This window comes from Sitophilus oryzae, unplaced genomic scaffold (genome assembly GCF_002938485.1).
Source record: "Sitophilus oryzae breed Bouriz unplaced genomic scaffold, Soryzae_2.0 scaffold_358_pilon_pilon, whole genome shotgun sequence".
NCBI lineage: Eukaryota > Metazoa > Arthropoda > Insecta > Coleoptera > Curculionidae > Sitophilus > Sitophilus oryzae.
This window is the reverse complement of record NW_022146927.1, coordinates 143,368-156,290: the sequence shown is the minus strand read 5'-3', so window position 1 is coordinate 156,290 and position 12,923 is coordinate 143,368. Positions and strand designations below refer to the sequence as shown.

At 35.0% G+C, this 12,923-nt stretch overlaps 1 protein-coding gene across 1 annotated transcript in view; it reads right to left on the bottom strand.

Moving 5' to 3' along the window:
- Positions 1-12,923, bottom strand: part of LOC115884912 (ITG-like peptide) — a 51,462-nt gene that overhangs the window by 19,395 nt on the left and 19,144 nt on the right. Inside the window, exons 2-3 of the mRNA XM_030903638.1 lie at positions 7,617-7,767; positions 6,381-6,507 (exon numbers count right to left, since the gene is read on the bottom strand). Of these exons, the coding sequence (XP_030759498.1) occupies positions 6,381-6,507; positions 7,617-7,748 (259 nt within the window). The 5' untranslated portion in view covers positions 7,749-7,767. The remainder of the gene's footprint in view (positions 1-6,380; positions 6,508-7,616; positions 7,768-12,923) is intronic.

The following is a 12,923-nucleotide window of genomic DNA, read 5'->3' as shown; positions in this document are numbered from 1 at the left end:
AATCTGATTGAACGCCATCTGGCAATAACTAGTAGCAACTTCTTAACTTAAAAATTAATTGCACTACCACCTAGCGCCCGAGGCTGGAACTATTTTATTTGAAATTTCCGTGGAAATGGTGGAACTCAGGGGCGGGAAAGTAAAATAGCAAAAGCGGTTCCACCGTTTCCACGGAAATTTCAAATAAAATAGTTCCAGCCTCAGGCGCTAGGTGGTAGTGCAATTTAATTTTTAGGTTAAGAAGTTGCTACTAGTTATTGCCAGATGGCGCTCAATCAGATTTTTTTTGTAGTTTCCATAGTTTCCAACTGCCATTGTCATACTATTGTCAAATTCTCAAAAAATATTGTCGTCATAGCACCAATCATAATATTATCAAAATTTTTTTATTTTCAAACTATAATTTGTTATATGTGTTTTTATTAGACAATTCCTTTTGTTTGTGGTTCTAAAAATATAATGTAAGTCTTTTATTTTTGCCATCATTTAAGTACCTATTTATATTTACTCCATTTACAAAACTTTGGGCGTATTACGTTGGTCTTGTGTTATTATAATACACGATGTTTAAATATTTGACTTATAAATAAAAAATTTAAATAATAAATAATATTTACAAAAGTTTGGCTTTAATTATATTTAATAATTGTATAAATTATACTGTTAAATCTTGTTTTTTACACATCACAACGATACCTGTTATTAGTATTGTTGAATTTGTGTAAAAAATAAGATTTAATAATCAAATTTAATTATTTTTCAGAGTAAAAGCCCGCGGTTCGCTCCATTTAAAACAAGCCCTGCTCAATAGATGGCGCCACTTCTGTAGGACCATTTTTCAGTATGGCAGAGTCCATTCTTTTTCTAGCTAAGTGTATTCTTTGGGTGGAACCGCTTTTCCTATTTCACTTTCCGGTCCCTGGTACTATTTTATCTACTATTATAGATATAAGACAATTTTAACAGTTGCTATAGAAAAAAAAAATAAAATGACAGACAGATTTATCACTGACAAGGATTTTAGTAATAATTGAGATTTACTACCACTAATTTTGACGTTCTAAATGCTTACATTGAAATTAAAGGAACAAACTTTTAAGCTAATCGAAGCACTAATTTAGAGGTTGTGACTGTAGCTATAAACATCAATTTCTAAATGTAATGTTTGCTTCTTTAACATGCCGTTTGTTCTGACAGTCAGCGAAATACCTTCGCCAACTTGACGTGCAGTTGAAAATGAAATGCAGTTGAAAACTCAATTTTGCGTAAAAATTTTCCAATTTTCTTTTGCGTCGGGTCGGAAAAATTGTGTCGGTTGACGTGAGCGCGGCGAAATTTAATAGAGGAAAATGTTTTCGTGGTTATGAAGTTTGAAAAATTCAATTAAAACGGTTAAATAAATTGGAATTTGAGCTGAGCGAATTTTATTTTTCAGCAAAATAAAATTGTGTAGTTTCGGCAAATAGATATTCACCAATCAGCAGTAACAGATCTTTAACAATCAGTAACAATGAGCAGTTTTGATTTTGCAGAGGAATTGTGTGTATATATGCTATGAAGTGACTTAATCACCATTAAATCTTGGTGCGATTCGAACCTCCTGAGTCTCAACATTTCTAAAACTAAAGCTTTGTCGTATAGAAACTCGCTGCAGCCTTTTGAACTTAACAACACCACCATTGAATTCTTAGGGCTTGTTGTAGACAATTCTCTGATACATGCATATCGAAGCTTTGTCGAAAAAATTGAGTTCTGCCTATTTTGCATTAAGGTCTGTTTCTAAGGAGCTTAACTTGTCAGTGGCTAGAACTGTTTATTATGCACTTTTTGAGTCGCACCTCAGGTATGCCCTTCCATTCTGGGCTACGTGTTGTGCGACTCAATTTGACCGCATTTTCAAGCTCCAGAAGAGAGCTGTTCGATATTCACTGGGACTAAACAGCAGAACTCATTGCTAGGACTTTTTTAAAAAATTAAAAATATTAACTCTTCCTTCCTTATTTATATTTGAATCCGTTTGCCTAATACGTAAGCATGTATCAGCTTCTCAAGAAAGGCCATCTCACACTTATCCACTCAGGAACGCGGAGCAAGAGTTTTATCTACCTACCCCACGCTCAGAGTTAGTTAAAAGTTCAATATTATACAAATCGAAAAAAAAGCACAGTCATCTGCCATTTGAAATCAAATCCATAACATCATTTTCTTCATTTCGCAAAGCATTGAACTCTTATTTACTAGACAAGACTTTCTACGCCCTAAATAAATTATATTTTGATAATCGAATTTGATCTTGTAAACACTGGTCTAATGTTTGCTATTGCTATATTTACCAATGACATCCAAATAAATTTATTTAGAGGTCAGTGATATTTACTAAACTAACTAAATAGTTTTGAATATTATTTTTATTTTTTTTTATTCTTTGACATTGTAAACATTTATAAATATTTATTTTATACAATAAGACTTCTGTATTATCTTTTGTTTGCATGTTTGTGTACCTTGTTTGTTTACTTTTTTTTATTTAGTTTATCTTTGTCTATAAATTGTAAAATTTTTTGACAATAAAGGCATTTGAAAGAAAAATCAGGTCCGTATTTAAAAAAATTAAGTTGATGATGGTCGCCAGAAGCCGAAACGTCAGAGTCAATATTTAATTTTTTTCATTTTAAGTTATCTTAACAAATAAAGCCAGGAAACAATAAAAAACAAAATTGAAAATTCCGTTTTTTTCGAATATATTCGGAAGTATTCGGAATTTTTCAAAATGCAATACGGCATTTTATTGAGCATCAAATTGCGCAACTTTGCCTCTGTTTAACCGATCCTGTATTTCTTACGGTTTCCGAAATCCCAATGACGAGCGTCGAATTCGAGCCACCCAGTACATATAAATAAAATTAACTTTAAAAATAAGTCGTTCTTTAACAATACCGAAACATAATTATAAAATTTATATTAACTACAGCAAACTTCCGTTTATCTTAACTTTCAAGGCAATCTATCCAACACAACCCACAACATTATCAATTACCTAACTTCTCCAGAACAAAACCTTCTTCCGATATCCTCAAAGAAACTCGTTACGAAATTTCCGGTCTACACTCCCCCACCCTTTGTGTATCTTCACCCCCTCCTCCATCTTTATCCCCACCCCCATTACCGGTTTGGCACCCTTTGTGCTTCGGTTTTCATCTTTGCCCCTGTTGCCGGTCTTTAGCTCTTTGGTTTGTGGTTGTAACGGTGCGAAATTATATTTCGTGACGTCAGATTACAAGCGGGCTTTACTTGGCATTTGCGTATAGCTTTCTTGACAGGACCTAAGCTCAGGTATTATCACAGATAGCATTATACTAAAATATGTTACCTGTGGTATTATGTAATTTTGTAATACGTACGTAACAATATTCTGATTAAGCCACCAAAATCCGTGTGTTAGTTATATAATTTTTTAGATCTTAACGTCGAAATTAAGCAAAGAATTTCAAGAAGGCGTCCATTCTTCTCAAAGAGATCTGGTTTAAATTAAACAGAAGTAGTCTCAACACAACGAGTGTTGTTTTAATATGTAAAGTATAAAAGTGTGTGTGGATTGAGTTTAATTGTATTTGTCTGATGATGCTCGTATGAGCGAAACAAGTGTCACTGTTTAACTTATAGTGTGGCCAACGGATCTGTAGCTACGGGGTATCGGCAGGGGAACGCAGTTGTAAACAAAACACGCCCAATTTCATTCATAAAATAGGCATGGGCGTACGGTGTTTTATGAAAATAATGTGTATCATAAATATAATATTCAGATTAATAATTTTTTTCAAAAAACTTTATGCTGTTTGAACCGTTACTGTTGAGTTAGACCAATATTATACCACATAACTACCACGTTGTCTTCTAGCAAGCCAATAGAATGCGGAGTACCACAAGACTCAGTACTAGGCCCTGTTTTGTTTCCTCTTTTTATTAACGATATTGCTAACATAAAATTCAGTGGCAAAATATGTCTTTTTGCGGACGACACTAGCTTCACTTGGAGCAACAAGGACATCACGGCACTTCATAGGATTATATCAAATGACTTAATCACCATTAAATCTTGGTGCGATTCGAACCTCCTGAGTCTCAACATTCCTATAACTAAAGCTTTGTCGTATAAAAACTCGCTGCAGCCTTTTGTACTTAACAACACCACCATTGACGTCGTAAAATCTGTAAAATTTTTAGGGCTTGTTATAGACAATTCTTTGAAATAGGACATGGATCTCTTTCTAAAGGCGGGTTCTCACTTGTCAGTTTCGCTGACGCAGTCTGACTGATTCATTATCAATGAAAAATAAAAAACAACGATTGTATTCACACGTTTCATGTTTTGCTACATTCAGTATTCAGTTGGTCCAAACATTCTAATGTGGTGATTTCGTATAGACATGAAAATGGTTAAAACAAAATTGAAACCAGGTGTTCGCGAAGTTTGTTTACAATTAGCAAATGAATTACAGAATATTCTGGTGAATCAGAAAAGAAAAAAAAAACGTCGTAGATGGTCAGGTCCTGGATATTGCGAAGAAATAAACGGGGTGCTAGTGAAACTATATTAAAAGAATTAATTAACTTAACTTGTAAACTGCACAAATCACGAAAATGTAGTTCTCACGCTTCAGTTTCTATTCATTATTCGATAATGATCAGTCAAAATGAAAAAAAGTAGAACTGGTTTTCACTTTAACTGAAAGTACGAATGTACTGATCATTTAACATGAAAATGTGTTCTGACGTTCATTGTTTGTTCAGTATCACTGAATCAGTCAGACTGCGTCAGCGAAACTGACAAGTGAGAACCCGCCTTAAGGAGCTTAACTTGTCAGTGGCTAGAACTGTTTATTACTGGGTTATCACTTGTCAGTTTCGCTGACGCAGTCTGACTGATTCAGTGATACTGAACAAATAATGAACGTCAGAACACATTTTCATGTTAAATGATCAGTAAATTCGTACTTTCAGTTAAAGTGAAAACCAGTTCTACTTTTTTCATTTTTGACTGATCATTATCGAATAATGAATAGAAACTGAAGCGTGAGAACTACATTTTCGTGATTTGTTCAGTTTACAAGTTAAAGTTAATTAATTATTTTAATGTATATCTCCAAAAAACTCCTTTATGGGTATTTCGCCACTGCACTGCAAGAAAATCTACAAAATAAAATAGTTATTTTTTGTAAACACTTCTGGCGTTAAACCTAAACGGACACTGCTTATAAGAAGTTATGTTTACAGTTATACAAATTGGCTTAACAAAGAAAAAAATGCTTAACGTTTCGGAAAGTCTATCGTCGGAAGCAAAAAAAAATCAAAGAATAAAGAAAAAAAACTATTTAAAATATTTAAATTCAAACTATTATGAGAACACGCTTTTTTTTAAAGCAGATACGTCTACAAGAAACCGTTGACGTTCTGTTAAAATAGAACATCAACGGTTTCTTGTAGACGTATCTGCTTTAAAAAAAACGTTTTCTTCTTTTCTGATTCACCAGAATATTCTGTAATTCATTTGCTAATTGTAAACAAACTTCGCGAACACCTGGTTTCAATTTTGTTTTAACCATTTTCATGTCTGCGAAATCACCACGTTAAAATGTTTGGACCAACTGAATACTGAATGTAGCAAAACATGAAACGTGTGAATACAATCGTTGATTTTTATTTTTCATTGATAATGAATCAGTCAGACTGCGTCAGCGAAACTGACAAGTGAGAACCCGCCTTTATGCGCTTTTTGACTCGTACCTCAGATATGCCCTCCCATTCTGGGGTACGTGATGTGCGACTCAATTTGACCGCATTTTCAAGCTCCAGAAGAGAGCTGTTCGATATTCACTGGGACTAAACAGCAGAACTCATTGCTAGGACTTTTTTAAAAAATTAAAAATATTAACTCTTCCTGCTTTATTTATATTTGAATCCGTTTGCCTAATACGTAAGCATGTATATCAGCTTCTCAAGAAAGGCCATCTCACACTTATCCACTCAGGAACGCGAAGCAAGATATCTTTATCTACCTATCCCACGCTCAGAGTTAGTTAAAAGTTCAATATTATACAACTCGAAAAAAATGCACAAACACCATTTTACAATGTATGATGGGTTTAAGTTTTTGTGTACTATTTCCAAGTCTATGACGTATCTCGTTTCGAATAAATACAGCCATGAAAAAAAAAATAAATTGGTTCCTTTTTTTCAAGAAGAGGGCATAAGATTTGGATTGTGACTTAAGGCAGTATTGACAACTATATTTTTCGAACTAACAATTCTTTTGTTGTAAATGTTTTGATAACGATTTGTTGTTACTATTTTCATGTCTCTACATATTGAGCACATCTCACCTCCATCCACGTCGATGCAAACAGATCCAGGGCAACAATTCTCATTAGAAGTACACCTTCTCCCGTAGCAAGGTTCCTCATCAACTTCAGTTCCGTATTCCTCCAGGAAGTTGTCCTCTCCATCTCTCTGAAATCCAATTTACGCTTATAAATAATTATAATAATAATAATAATAATAATAACTTTATTGCCTAACAGGTATTTACCCATACAAAAGACAATTTAGACATATTAATATGAAATACAGTAATAATTAATAGAATATAAAAAAAATACTGAAAAAGAAAGTGTATATATGTGAAACAAAAGATAGATGAAGAAATAGATAACAATTAACGTTTGAAGAAATGAGTGTCCAGATGCCCTTTGAAACTTTGGAGGGAGTTGTGGAAGAGATCCAAATCTGTCTGTCTACTGATGTCGTTGAAACTGCAACAGGCACGATGTAGTGGAGCTCTGCTTGCAAGGACGGTACTTGGTGTTTTTGTATAAAACGTCGTTTTCATTCTAGTATTTACGGACGGTACATGCCAGCAAAGTTCACCGAGAAGAGAAGGAGAATCCAATAGACAATTAGACAACTTATATAGGAATATGATAGACGAACGAAGTCTATTATCCTTTAACGAAAGGAAATTCCATCTCTTCAACAATCGGCCGTGATCATAACCTTGAGGAGGATATATTCCATCCTCTTTAAAAAACAATAATTTTAAAAAACGACGTTGGACATTTTCCAGACGTTGCTCGTGGCTACTATAAAATGGAGACCACACCAATGCAGCATAATCCAGCCTTGACCTCACAAATGCGTTGTAGAGAGCAATAAGACACGGAATATTGTGGAAGTTCTTAGTTGTGCGTGATATAAAACCCAGTGCCTTCAGTGACGCTTTACAGATTTCCTCTACGTGATAGTTAAAACTGAGACGCTTGTCGATATAGACGCCAAGGTCTTTTACCATATTGCAGTTTCCCATTGTAATGCTGTCTATTTTGTAGTCGTATATGATTTCTCCGTGCTTTAGTGTTATGGTGTTAAAAATGGACATCCTGTACATATTAGTGAGTTTTAAATAAGTGCAAATATTTTCGGGGCTGATAAATCTCGATAAAAGAAACTTATATCTCTTGAATCTTTTTAATGTCGGTATATGATATGGGTAAAAGTTTGCTTATTTTTTTTCTTTAAATTATAAATAAAAATGAATTGAAAAGGACTTCATGTATACTTACAATTGCTCCGCCATGCCCACCATAGCCCATGTTGGCCAACATTTCAGGGGAGAAGCGATTAAAAAGGCCTCCCCAAGCGTTTACTTTGGCTGCTACAAGCAGGATGGCCAACAAAGCGGCGTAGGTTTTCATTTTTCTGAAGTTGTCGTATCTGAAAACAAAAAAAAACATTTTATTAAATTTCAAAACTTTTTCAAATATTTACATTTTTGAATCATCACAATGTCATAAGGCTTCTGAGACTAATCGTGTGATTCGATTCACTAAAAAGAGTCGTAATGCCCATCACTACTATGTGGAGTACACAGTCGCTCACTTGTTAGCCTTTTTAAAAAGGGTAGAACTGTAGAATGTAATTTACAGATCAGAACTAGACCACAATAGATCTGAAAAGATTGCAGTGGAACAGGCCGATAGCTACATCAAAAATATAATCAAACTAGCGTGTCCCAGCGACTTCGTTCGCGTCCAATTTAATCATTTGTAATGGTGATGATAAAGCAAAGCAAGCATTTCCATTAACATACAAACTGGATAAAATTTTCTCACATTTATGTCAGCATGAGAAAAAACAATGGCGATATTATTAGATAACTTGGTAATATTTGAGAGGTAGTTTCATCTCGTTGGAATTTGACTTTCGAAAAATCCGTTTGCCAAAAATAAGCTTTTTTCGTCAAGCAGTTTAAGCAGAATCGTGGTTAAGAAATTACCCAACTTTTTAGAACACCGTGTATGATTTTTTAAAAATTTTCAAAATATGTAAAAAAAACAAATAAATTATGCTTGTCCAAGCGTTTTTCCGAAAGAGTAACCGTTTTTTAAATAACAAATATTGTAATATTTGAGGGGCGTCTTCACCCTCTTGGAATTTGACGTTCGAGAAATCCCTCCTTATCGAACCTCTACACCCCACAGTCAATCCGTTTGCCAAAAATCAGCTTTAAACGTCAAGCAGTTTACGCAGAATTGTGATTACTCAATGGTCATATTTTATGAAACACCCTGTATAAATTTATAAAAAATCTTGAAATATGTAAAACAACAAAATAAAATATACGTGTTTAAGAGTTTTTCCGAAAAACTCACCGGTTTTTAAATAAAAAATATTTTAATATTTGAGGGATAGTTTCACCCCCTTAGAATTCGAGTTTCGAAAAATCCCTTCTTATCGAACCTCTACACCCTAAAGTCAATCTGTTTTCCAAAAATCAGCTTTTTACGTCAAGCGCTTTAAGCAGGATCGTGATTAATCAATGACCATATTTTGCGAAACACCCTGTATACATATATAAAAAATCTTAAAATATGTAAAAAAACAAAATAAAATATACGTGTTTAAGCGTTTTTTCGGAAACTTGACCGTATTTTAAATAAAAGATATTGTAATATTTGAGGGGTGGTTTCACCCCCTTGAAACTGGAATTTCGAAAAATCCTTTCTTATCGAACCTCTATACCCTAGAATCAACCTGAATGCCAAAATTGAGCTTCTTACGTTGAGTGGTTTGAGCAGGATCGTGATTAATCAGTATGTCAGTCACTTCATGACTTTATATATTAGTATAGATTAGTCGCCTGTTCGTCTAATTTGTCTTTTTATAATTCTATGAAGTTATTTAAAAATCTTAGAAATATTGCTCCACTCTGATGCTTCCATTAAGACTTGGGAAAATGTGCCACGAAAAGAAAATAGAAAACCCGTTCATTGAAAATTGCTGCTTTTAAATCTTGTTCCGTTTTCTTCCCGTTTTTCCTCGAAACATCTAATAAAATATAAATCTTACTTGTTTTGGATTTTCGTCGCTTTAAAGGAAATAGAAAAGCACTTCCTGAGCGTACAAAGTAAAATAGAGATCTATTGTACGATTTCCTGGTTTCCTCGAGGGATGATAAAACAGCAAATGTGGATCTATAAAATATAAGAATAAAGCTATATTTATGTTTCTTTGTTTCGAACTGGAATAGAAATGTCCTATTTTATTTGTTTCTGTATCAGTAATACATAATAGAATATCTCAGAAGTGTAAACTCATATACCTTAGCCTACGGTCACACAGAAAGCGTTTTTAGCGTTTTAAGCGTTCTTTTCCATTTGTGTCCATTAAAAACACGCAAAAGACGCGGCAGGTCTGCAGTTTCTATCAAGATGTCAGTTAGTAACGTCGCAAGCTCGTGGATTCCCGCCCCGTTCAACAATCAATCTTGTGAGAAAGAGATAGGCGAGATCGCCGCGGTTAGCGTTGAAGAGACGAAGATTGTTTTTACTTAAATCAAGGAAAACCTTTGATTTTTCTCGGTCATAAGTTCTGAGGAACTTTTTCGAGTGTCTTAGACCGTTGGAGGACACCCATTCCAAGTTACGGATAGAGTCTTCCAGATTCTTCAGTTCCGCTTTCAGTTGGTTCCCGTTTGGAAAACAGAACGGTTCTGGTCCAGTTAGTGGAGTGTTCGCTCCTTTTCTAGCTAGATCATTTTCTTTTTCATTGCCTTCTATCCCTTGGTGAGCAGGCACCCAGAGTAGGAGGATTTTATTTTCTTTTCCTAATTTGTTGAGCTTCTCTTGACTATCGGATAGGATGGCAATTTCCTGTTTTCGATAGTTCCTATCTAAGATAAATTGTACGCATTTTTCGATAGCGCAAATTTCTGCCTGAAGGATACTGGGGTAGGTGCACATTGGTTCGGAGTATTTAGTTTTCGGCCCAAATATTCCTATCCCTGTCACTGCTTTGGTTTTGGAAGCATCAGTATACCACGTGATGGTATGGTACTCAATACTACAGTGAGGTGTTTCTCAAAGTTGTAAATTCTTTGTATGTCATCCACTGGGAGTTGGAGAAGTGGAATTTTCTTTTTGAGGGTGTTCCAAGCCCCTGACCTGAAAATTCTCCCAGTACTGTTTCCGTCAATGACCATTCTAATCATTGTCGCATTGGCATAGCTACCGACGACAATGTGCAGTGGTGTTAGGTCTAGAATGACCTCCATTGCTGCTGTTGGACATGTTCTCATGGCACCTGTGATGCAGATACATGCCAGTCTCTGTACTTTGCACAGGTTTTGCCTTGCTGTACGTTGCTCTAGTTTTGTATACCAAGCAACTGCTCCATAAGTAATCATGGGTCTTCCACATCTATCATGGTATACATCCAGCGCAAAATGTTAGGGGCACAGCCCCACGTATTTCCCGCCTATCATGAGAGCCTTTGTGGCTTTGCTGGTAATGTTCTTAATATGCCTGTTCCAGAGAAGTTTACTATCCAGGGTTATTCCCAGATATTTCATTTCCTGTGATGGCAGTATTTCCTTTCCATCTAGATGAATTTTTTTCGTTTTTCAAACTTCGCTTTCTGGTGAATGGCACTACTGCGGTTTTATCTGAGTTAATACTCAGCCCGACAGTCCTGCACCATCTCTCAGCGATGCGGAGTCGTCTTTGGATAATATCACACAGGGTGCCTTCATGTTTCCCCCGTGCAATGATGACTATGTCATCTGCATACCCTATGCAGTGTATTCCCGCTAGAGTTAATTCTTCCAGTAGTTCATCCACTACCAAGCTCCACAGTAGGGGGGAGGTCACTCCACCTTGTGGAGTTCCTTGCGTTGTTTTAACAACTACAGTTTTGATACCTATCTCAGCCTCTGCTGTTCGTGTTGAGAGCATTTCCCAAAACCAGCGAATTATCGTACTGTTCACCCCTCTTGTTTCAAGAGATCGCTTGACCACCTTGTGAGATATATTGTCAAACGCCCCTGCAATGTCCAAGAAGGCACAAAGTATATCATAAAGTTCCAATTATACCAACTTATTTCTTTGTGAAATAAAATAAACTACTTTGAATTTAAAATGACGACATCTATCACTGAAAAGGTTTTTGTCGTTGGACAGACTATATGACCTTATTAATGTAAAGTCTGTCCAACGAAGGAATACGGGAAAGTGAGATGTAGTGTGTCACTTCAATTCACAGGTAAATTATTGTATTTTCTGTTAAAATTTTAAAATGAAATGATTGATAAGCACCTGTCGTCTTAGCACGAGCCACTCCACTAACCTATCACGCACATCCAATCGAAAAAATTCTCAACAGCGTCAACAAAGTTGGTATGTTAGAATTGGCTTTGACACAACGTCTAATCGAGATTTCCTTGAATGAAACAACTCATTACCGTAATCTCGATTTAAAAATGTATTATGCAAACCAGCCATCATGTAACATTCTCGTTTCGCATTTTGTCAGGGTTGCAATATTGCAATTCCGAGGAAAATATGAATTCGTATGAATATATAGAGCATATTGCGGCATACCTACATGGAAGGAAATCGATATTTCGAAGTTTTTTTACTTGTTTATCCTATCGTCGACAAATGTACTTTTCCCGGACTTCAAAGAGATACGTTTATTCTGGTTTTTGATGAAAAAGATCAAAGAAATCTTTGCTGCAGACATTTTTAATAACTTGGAGTGAATGAAAGTCCAGAAATGAAATTTTGCCATGTTTAAATGGAGTTATATTTTCAAATTCCAAAAGTTTTATCCTTTTTTATATTTATTATAAAAACATAGTATGTTATATTAAAATTATTATTTAATTTTAGAAGAAACTACTACCTAATTCTATAATAGTCAGCGGCGTAGCTTGGGCAATGACAAGATAAGTGACATCTGTCTAAAAAAGACAGCGATTTAGAGTGACAATTTTGTTATGTAAAATTGAGGGCTACAAACCAAAACAAAATATTTTGATTTCATTCAATATGAGTTATTTGGATCACATTGTCTGTCCGTTTGTCTGTAACACGATAACTCAAAAACCGCTAAACCGATTTTACCCAAATTTGGCACAAAAATACTGTGGCACCCGAGAATCTGGCCATTAGTTTTTGGTGGGGGTGGGTGGTTGGTAAGGGAGTATGGAAGGGGGTTAAAAATTTAAAAAAAATCGTAACTCTAAAATTACAGTAGCTAGCGAAACGCGGTTTTCAATTTAAGATTAGGAATAATATTTGCAACAAAATTTGTAATAACATCAAAATCAGTAAAAGTCGCAGTTTTTGAGATAATTGAAACTAAAAGAACTGCCTACCAACTTTTTATTAACACGTGCCTCCCGGCGCCAATTTTTTTCATTTAAAATGTATAGGCAATATTATATTTCAGAAAGATTTTGCTATAAATATACATTATATTTTCCTTTGAATTTTAAAATTTCTGCACATTCTATCTCTTCAATCGACGCTAAAATTAGAACCAGCTCCTATATCTCGATATACGTCAGCAAAAATAGCCTATGCAAACGC